Below are 9,775 nucleotides of genomic sequence, written 5' to 3'. Positions count from 1 at the left end.
GTCACTTATGTTGTCCATCTATGACATCATCAGCTGCTGACTCTCAAAAACACCATGCATAGAAAAATTCTAAATGCATATAAATGATAAATGAAAGGGATAGACGACCATTTTAGGTTACTTTTACCTTCACTGAAGACATGACAGTTCCCAAGAGGCACGATGTGGCAATGAGACACAATCGCATCTTCAATAAAGATAAAGGTAACCTTAAATGTTCATTTATTTATATGCATTTGGAATTGTTTTTCTGTGTGTAAAACTATTCATTCTAAAACTATAAAAACGCATTTTTGCGTTAACATTTTTGGCTTTCTGGTAGAGATTAATTGGATTTGTTGCTTACGGGGAACATTTGGTTAGCGTCCGTTTCGGTTAGAGTTGGACTTTATGGAACAATGACGCTTACCAAGGTTCCGGTGTATTTTGGTTTTATAGTCAGCTTGAAACAAGAGTAATCAATTCAAATCGCACTTTCATGAAGCATCCCGACATTTATTGAAAACAAGTATAAAATAGTAACTACTGTGTACTACCAGTCCAATTCAGTAGCATGACAAAGTTTTTTTTAATGTTTGACTGGTACAGTACTCCGACGTGTACCCCGCCTCTCGCCCAAAGTCAGCTGGGATTTGCTCCAGCATACCCCCGAGACCTTAGTGAGGATTAAGCGGCATAGAAAATGGATGGATGTATAGTACTATACTCGTATATAAAATACCAAAGTATTGAAAAGAGTTCAAATGTCACACGGAAACGCCCCGCAGCACCTGCACCCCCTCCATCAACTGTTGACAGAAGCAAAACGGTTTGAGAAGTAAGCAAATTACTCAACATTCATCCTCATTCTCACAACCGTTGCTGGATGCTGGGGTGGGTTCTGGCACTACTTTTTCACACAAGGTGGATGACTCTAAGCTCTTGACTGACAGCCCGGGTGAGGAGCTCCTGCTGCTGGTGGTGGCCGGCTTCTCGTCCTCATCTTGACCTTTGGACTCGTTGACAAAAGGTTCTGATGTATCCTCTGAGGAGTCGCCTGCTTGCAATGACGAGCCGACTGTCTGGGAGTCTGAGAAGCACAATAAAAGTGGAATACTAACTATATAGTTATAAACTTGCTGTATATTGTTGCTTAAAGGGGCTTTTAAAATGATATTGGATCCCAGTGGAGCACTGTAGTACCTTTCATACAATACTACATAAATCTCAAAGTTGCGCACCGGGTAAATCGGCATTCTTCTCCTCTTGGCTGACATGCTCGGATTCCGCAGCCGCCTCCTCTACTCTGTTGCAATTGGTCAGGGATGGAGGGTCGTCTGCAGCACAAGTTTGATTGTATTTTTGTCTTGAAATTACACAGGGTGAAGAACTAGGATCCACTGACACCTGAATTTGAATATCTGGCAATACCGATGCAATTCTGATACCAACTGTGTTGGCTTTAATATGCAACCACACCAAAAGGATAACAGTCACTGTAGCACAAAGCTATGGGGCCAATTTGGGCTGTTTTTCTATTGGCCTGTGGTACTTCATTCAATTAAAAAAACAAACAAACAAAAAAAAACATGAATAAAGTTGAAATAGCTGGAATTTTTTTTTAAACAGCAAAAAATAAGAAAATCAACAACTTTTACTAAAGTCAAAATATTATGAGACAAAAGTCATAATTTCACAAGAATAAAGTAATATTGTGAAGAAAAATAGTCACTTTGGTAGCATAAAGTTGAAATATAAAATATATATATATATATATAAATAAAAACACATATATAAAAACACAACATTCTTTTAAGTCATAATATTATGAGAAACAAACAAAACAATAATAAGAATAAAATTTGGATGGGGAAAAAATTTGAATACTCTGAGAATAAAATCTAAATATGATGCAAATAAAGTTGCAAGAAGAAAATTTGCAAGAGGAAAGTTGAAATACTGTAGTTGGGGGGAAAGACAACAGCTGTAATTTTACCAGAATAAAATCTAAATAATAAGAAAAAAAATCATAATCGAATGAGAAAAAAAGTTGCAATTTTACGAGAATAAACTTGTTAAATAATAAATATAATGCAATCAGAAATATAATGCAATCATTTTAATGGCATTTCACGTACAGCATATCAGAAGCGCTCAGCCTTGATGCGTTCACGGCTTCACGGACAGTCGGACAACACAGAACTCTCAACATCGCACATAACTTCCGGTTGTTGATTTTACATCAGGCTGTAAAAAATTGCTCTCTACAGTATGGTATCCTAGCGACACAAAGCTTTTGTGTTGTGTAGATGTCCGACTGTTTTGATGCCGTGAACGCATCAGTTGGAGCGCTTGATAGGAGGTGTGTGTGTGTGTGTGTGTGTGTGTGTGTAGCGCGAGTGAGGAGGATGGCTGCGTTTGCTGATGCTGTTTTGCCTGTATTTGCAGATATTCTTCTAGCTTTGTGTGCTGACACCATTAAAGGACAGGATCGGCCCCATCCCTAGTAAAAACAAACCGGCGGAATAACGCTGACATAAGATGATACAAAACAGCCTTTTATTGGTGCCCATGTATACCTTACAGAAAGACACATGCCTCACTTCGAACTAGCAGGTAAACATATTGCCACCTATAGCCCAACCCCTGAATCACAGCTCAATACACCAAACATGCTGCACACACCCCCACCCCCGCTTATAATTGTGTTCTGAGCAGAAAGTGTACCTGTTAGGTGCTGCTGGCGAGCTAGCCTCCTCTCCAGGGCTCGCTGTCTGTTCAGCTCCATGAGTTGGCGCTCCTCATCAGTCAAAGAGGGGGCCACCGGGCCAGCAGGCGCCGGGGTGGAGTGGATTGGCCCTTGCGGGTCGCTGGGGAAGCTCTGACTGGTAAATTGGTCTGCTTCTCCAAAGATGTCAGATTCAGGAGGAGCCTCCTCTTCACCTGCACACAAAAAATCCTAAATACAGTAATCCCTCGCCACTTTGCGCTTCAAATTTCGCAATTTCACTCCATCATGGTTTTTCAAAAATATATAAATTAATATGGCCTGTTATTAGTAAAAAAAAATATATATATATATATGCGCTGTACAGTATATAAACAAACTGTATGTATGTTTTGCATAAAAAAAGCATTTTCAAGCATAAAAATGGCTAAAGTAAACTACAAATATAAGGCGTCTTGAAGACACATTCCAAGATGTAATATGTAGTATTCTACTGTGGTCACTAGGTGTCAGTAATGTTACTGGAATGTCCGATGAGAAACACAACCACCAGACTTGATCACCGGAACAACAGGCTTTTATTGCAGGTCGGAATAATCTCACAACGGGCAAACTAATCCCAGCCGTAACCCATACCAAGATAAAACTCAACTTGAACCCTCAACATCACTTCCTGTCCACCCACTCCCACTCAGCTCCCCTGACACCGAAACATATTTAAAGCAACACACACGAGTACAAGTTTTATTTCTGTCTTATTTTCTCTTATTATGTCTACAGTACTATATTAGGTAATAGGAGTGTAAAGGTGACTATTAGTGTTATTTCATGTCTAGAGGGGTCAAATAGTGTTAAAAACACATATTTAGTAGGTCATAACCAGGCCCTAACTAGGAAAACATTCTATTTATAAATAAGAAATCCTACTTCACGGAGTGTAATATCAAAGTGGCCCGCACATTCTTTCCATTTTTGTATGTGTAAAAAGTTTGGACACCCCTGCCTTAATGTCAGTGTTCACGCAGGCACTTTTTTGATAGCCTGACTTGACCAAATAAAGGAACAGAGCATACTTACCGATAAAGTCTTCATGTGTCAGTGGCATGTCGAGGCGTATACGTTTGAGACAAGTCTGCCAAAGGAAAAACACATCAACATATAAAGTATGTCAAACCTCAGTTCTCCAATTCCCCAGTTTTCAGATGATTTGGTTTACGTCAACATTTTTTGCCAAAATTTTGCCTAGTTTCTGTACAATATTGCGTAAGTAACTAGGCCGTTTGCCCTGTACTGTATCGTTCTGCGAAATCGACCGCCCAAACTCAACACCCCAGCCTTTGCATTTTTTATTGGGTGCGACTGTTAAATAACCTGCCAAAGAAGGACCAAAGAAAGTGTCAGCAATTTGATGAAGATCGTGAGAAACACTATTGAATTCCACCCATTCCTCATTTATAATTATTATTAAATTATTAAATTATAAATTATTATATTATTCATTGTTTTATTTACAACCTTACTCACTCAACATAAACCAACAGGAGTTCATGAAATCAAATGCCTACCTCACTCACGGTGCAACCAAAAATAACAACAAAAGTAACCCATGTGGAACACACAATGTAACTGCACCACATGAACTATGCAGGTATCCACATAACATGCAGTCGTCCCTCATTTATCGCAGTTAATTGGTTCCAGACCCAACTATAATAAGTGAATTTCCGCCAAGTAGGATTCAATATTAATAAATGGAATATTTTCATAGTTATGACATAGAAACCTCCAACCTCCTGATCCTTCCCTGTAGGCCCAAGCTCCAGACCTGGGAAGACAGAGCCTTCTCCATTGCTGCCCCAAACCTCTGGAATTTATTGCCCCTACCACTCCGTGCCTGCTCCAAACTTCCCACCTTCAAAAAACAACTTAAAAACCACCTATTTAAAACGGCATTTAATGCTCAACTTTTTATCCTTTGCTTTGTTTCTAGTTCTGTTTGTTGAATTTTAGTGTGCCTTTCTGTTCTGTTTGTTATTTAGCTTTATACTCTTTTTATCTTGCGTTGTAAAGCATCTTCGAGTACCTTAAAAAGCACTTTACAAATAAAATGTATTATTATTATTTTATTATTTAGAAAACCTGTTTCCGAGCTTCTAAATATAACATTTTTTAAGATTATAAGAGCTCTCTAGACATGAAATAACACACCTATAGTCACCTTTACATTCGTATTACCCAATATAGCCGATATAATCAGAAAAAATAAGGCATTTAAGACCGTTTACCTTGTAGGCGAGCAGAATCGATGGTGGAAGTGACGTCGGGGGTTCAGACTTGACTTTTAGCTTGCTGTGGGCTATCGCCGCAACAGTAACCAGTGTTATTATTATGATTATTTTTATTATTGCGCCTGTTGTGAGATCATTTAAACCTGCAGAAAAGCCTGTTGTTCAAGTCTGGTGCTTCGGTGGTGGTCTCACCGAACAATTACTGACAACTCACAAGTTGTGGTCTTAATGACTTAAACTGTATTTGCATTTTAGTTCATTTAGCCATTTTTATGTTTGAAAATGCTTAATTTGGCCAAAACAATACATACAAATCGCTAAAATGTGCATATTTTCTGACTAATAATAGGCCGTAGTCAACCACAAAACAGCAATCATTTACTAATTGCTTGAAAACCCACAATTCCGTGAGAGAGCGATGATGGAACTGCGATGTAGCAAGGGACAACTGTACATGCAAAACAACACTATTTTTTGTGCTAATTTATAACCCACAAGGCATGCTCAGTAACTTCCTGTTGGGAAAATGTGCACATGGGCTTCCCAGCATGCCTTGCTGGTTGCAAATTAGCATAAAATAGCAGTGTTTTGCATGTATATTAGTGTGTAAGCATCCATTTCCATACCCGCATAGTCCGTCTATTGTGTGTTCTACGTGCGTTACGAGCAAGGCCAGCATTTGTTGTGACTCTCTCCTGTTGGTTTTTGTTGTGTGTTTTCCCACAAGTAAAAAAAATAACGCTTTGATCAAAAATCTGAAAATTTGCTTGGTCTGGAATGCTGAATGTAAAATATGCAAAGATCCACCACATACAACATATCAAACAACTCCAAGTGCTGCACGATAAAGAGGAAGATTTGAGCGTCAGCCCTTAAGTCCCACCTGCACCTCCTTCTTGGTGCCAAGCTTCTCCACTCTGTCAATGAAATCTTCAAATTGAAGCTTGGGGTACAACCTGTGGGCCCAGTTCTCCATCTTCTGCATCAGTAGCCGCACATCCTCTGCCTGGTTCAACATCATGAAGTTGACATCAGGTTTAAATGTGCTTGTAGACACGCTGTGAGGTCTTACCTCGTGCCCTTTGCCTTTAAAGCGGACATTGTCAAAAAGTGTTCGCAGCGCTGGGAGTCCTTTATCTGACGTCAGCCTGAGAAGATTACGTTCAATGTTATGGTTTCTTCTTAATCAGCAGCAACATCGAACATCTCTACTCATCAGGGAAAAAATGTTGCTCACAAGTGACTCAAAAACACTTTTATTCTGGTGAAGACACTTGATACAGTATAAGGGGGACAACAACCTGTGGGAGTCCAGCTTGGGCTGGGGTCTCTTCACTCCTTTTCGTTTGGCAGCAGGAACCTCTGCAAGCTTGGACACTTCACCAACACTTTCATCTGCAGGAACAGCAGCACATGGCAACATACAGGATATGTGGTGAACATCACTTGGGCAAAGAACACCGTGTTTGCAGGCCCTACGTAGACACGAGCCATACATGTTAAACATTGCAAGTCAAAGCAGCCTGTGTGGAAATTCTCACCATTTCCAAAGGGGTCTCCTGCCTGGCCTGGGGACAGAGGTGGAGGGAGAGGAGAGAACGTTTCATTCTCTAAGTTGGCGTATTTAGCTGTTTTAACCATGGTGTGGAGTCCCTGCAGAGAGTCAGCAACATTTAGAGGTGTTAAACATGTTCATGTTTCCCATCAAAGTCTCAAAAAAATATGTATACATTATGTGTTTGGGCTATTAATAAAAGTCATAATCATAATACTCAAGTACTTTAGTAAAGACTAGAGGTGGGCGGATCGATCCAAATATCGATATTGACAATACCAAGGTAATATCAATGTGTGATAAGATTGATAGTTTTCAGTTCTATATGTTCACAAATATATACTGTATGTTTTTTGTTCAAATATATGTTATATATTTACATATTGTTACATTGTTTACACACTCAGAGGTGAATGAGAGTCGATCGTACTTTTTGCTTTTGTTTGCTTATTTTGCGGTACTGACTTTATTTTTCTGAAACAACTTCATGTAATAAAGGGAGGGAAATATTTGTAATATTAATCTGATATTGTCTTACATTATGGTATTTATATATTGTTCACAAATAACTGCACATCGTGGAAGCCCACCACAAATACATTTGGTGCTGCCTCTTCCACTCGCTCATAAGCACATTATAATGGGACTGTCTGTGAAGGTAGTAGATGGCATTGTACCTCTGCTTCTACACACAACTCATATGCACCTGTCTGCCAGAGAATAAGAAGAAGAACTGCCGTAGCAGGAGGGCTCAGTGTTGCCAACTTATTGGCTTTGTCATGAAGTTGTATTATATTGTATATACTGTACATAGGGCACGTTGGCCAATACAGGAACAGCCTGGAGATCGGGAAGACCTGGGTTTGATTCTCCCCTGGGCATGTCTGTGTGGTGTGATTCCAAAAACATGCAGGTGAGGTTAATTGGCGACTCTAAATTGTCCATAGGTTTGAATGTGAGTGTGAATGGTTGTTTGTCTATGTCTATATGTTCCCTGCGATTGGCTGGCGACCAGTCCAGGGTATACCCCGCCTGTCGCCCGAAGTCAGCTGGGATAGGCTCCAGCATGCCCCCGCGACCCTAATGAGGATGAAGCGGTATAGAAAATGGATGGATGGATACTGTACATATTGTATATATTATATTGTACTCTTTAGCGAGTAGTCTAACACCTCTACATTCTGTTTTTCAAAAAAGCAACTTGTTTCTTGCTCACTTTTTTAAAAATTAGACAATGACATCAAGACCCCCCCCAAAAAACACTGCCACAAGTAGATCACAGTCCTATAGGAAGCAGTGCTGTTGATACAAATATTTTTTTTTTCCTTTCTCTTGTGTATTCTGATTATACTAATAATCCACAAATTAAAAGGCAAAATCACTCCATGATCTTGAATAATGTCAATGTTAAAAGTATCTGTATGCATGATATGATGATCTGTATTTACTTGGCATCGGATTGATACCAAAATGTTTACTCACACCCACCTCTAGTAAAGACAGAGATGCAGAATAAAAATATCACACACTCAAAACATACAATCTTGTTGCTAATATGACAGACATAGCAGTATAAAATAGCAGCTATAGTTAAAAAAAATGTAATATAATAATAGAATGAGGATGTTAACTGGAGTTTAGACAGTAGGAAATGACCTGCTCAAAAAGACTGGTATAGCACAGTGGTTTAAGTCAGTTGTTAAGGACATTTTGCTCTTATCAGTCAACATTTATATTAAAATATGGGCTCTTTCAGAAGAATTTCCAGCAGCACCCTTGGTAAGTGTAAAGACTCCACAGCCTACTGGCGTGCGTCTTTTATTGTGAAGGCCATACAGGATGTATTGCGTCGACCGGAAGCTGTACTTCTCCGGCAAAATCAGGGATGATATTTCTTCATGAAAGTTAAAATAATATATTAAAACGAAAGGGCGCCGGTCCAAATTTTCCGGTGAAAACGGGAGGGCGGAGTTGACACTGACAAGGTATGGCTAAGAGCCATGTACTATCAAGCATTAAGAGTACTGGCTGGGCAGACTCTGCTTCCGCTTCCCCTTCTGGAATGGCGGGAACGAAACCCGGATATGAAAGTGAATACTCGATAATAATAAAAGGTTATTTCTTTACTTGCACACATAAAAGCGAACGTGTAAGAGCTGAACCCACTTTGTTCCAACAACAGTCCAACTGTCAACATGCTAAGCTTGCCAGACATTGGTATTTTGGCTAGTTTCGTTTGCGCAAAACAACCGAACATTTAGAACAGGAGTGACATAACTGTAGCTTACCGCTATACGTTAACTGGAACGAACAACTTATGGTGTAATTACGTTATTAACAGACTACAAGAAAACAACTAGTGAAAATGATCCGTCTTACCAGCTGTCCAGTGAGCAAACACAGCACACATCTACCACCGAAGAAGTCCAGATGTGCGAGTCATGAACGAGTCGTTCAAAATTCGCGAGTTTTTTTTTTTTTTTACTGTATTAAGACTCACGGGTACTAGTATCCATTAGGGCATTCACTTACTCACTCCTTCATATCTACCGTACATTTAAACACGTAAAAAAAAAAAAAAAACAAGAATAGCACTCACGTTTTCACACAGGGCCAAGTAGGGTTTTTTGTAAAAAAGTTTGAAATTGTAAAAAAGTTGCATTCAAGAACTGCATTTTGTGTTCAGTTGTGCTGTCATTGATTAATATTTACATTTGTTGGATGATCTAAAACATTTAAGTGTGACAAACATGCAAAAAATATGAAAACAGGAAGGGGGAAAACACTTTTTCACACCAATGTATTTAAACTTGCAGATGTATATTCTCTGAGCTTTACATATTGCTGCCTGTTTGCGAAGTAGTTTTTTACCCAGTTCAAAACTAACCCTCTGATTCCATACTGTTCTAGTTTGTTAGTTAAGATATTGTGGTTAATTGTATCAAATGCTATTGTTAAATCCATAAGTACTGCGGCTGTGCAATTTCTGTGGTCTATAGCGTTGGTAATTTCCTTGATTATTTCAATTAGTGCCATGGAAGTTGAAATGTTATCCATATTGGCTGCCCATGAGTAATTCATTGCTATTTATAAATTTCTCTAATATATTGTTGAATAGGGCAACACGGTGGTCTAGTGGTTAGCACGTTGGCCAACACAGTAGCAGCCTGGAGATCGGGAAGATCTGGGTTTGATTCTCCCTTGGGCATTTCTGTGTGGAGATTG

At 39.3% G+C, this 9,775-nt stretch overlaps 1 protein-coding gene across 3 annotated transcripts; it reads right to left on the bottom strand.

Moving 5' to 3' along the window:
- Nucleotides 1-148: 148 nt before the first annotated feature.
- Nucleotides 149-8,975, bottom strand: tipin (timeless interacting protein). 3 transcript variants are annotated; one of them, XM_054771550.1, is made up of 9 exons: nt 8,930-8,975; nt 6,537-6,648; nt 6,297-6,390; nt 6,068-6,143; nt 5,879-6,001; nt 3,785-3,839; nt 2,707-2,922; nt 1,221-1,316; nt 149-1,069 (listed from the first exon to the last, which is right to left on the bottom strand). In XM_054771550.1, the coding sequence occupies exons 2-9, from the start codon at nt 6,634-6,636 to the stop codon at nt 831-833; spliced, it is 999 nt and encodes a 332-aa protein (XP_054627525.1). In that variant the 5' UTR covers nt 6,637-6,648; nt 8,930-8,975; the 3' UTR covers nt 149-830. The 3 variants fall into 3 exon arrangements, with proteins under 3 accessions (XP_054627525.1, XP_054627526.1, XP_054627527.1); XM_054771552.1 differs by having other exon boundaries at nt 960-1,069; nt 1,183-1,316; XM_054771551.1 differs by lacking the exon at nt 1,221-1,316.
- Between the last annotated feature and the right edge of the window lie 800 nt (nt 8,976-9,775).

The sequence above is a fragment of the Dunckerocampus dactyliophorus genome, chromosome 3 (genome assembly GCF_027744805.1).
Source record: "Dunckerocampus dactyliophorus isolate RoL2022-P2 chromosome 3, RoL_Ddac_1.1, whole genome shotgun sequence".
Lineage (NCBI taxonomy): Eukaryota > Metazoa > Chordata > Actinopteri > Syngnathiformes > Syngnathidae > Dunckerocampus > Dunckerocampus dactyliophorus.
This window is presented reverse-complemented; position numbering and strand designations above follow the sequence as displayed.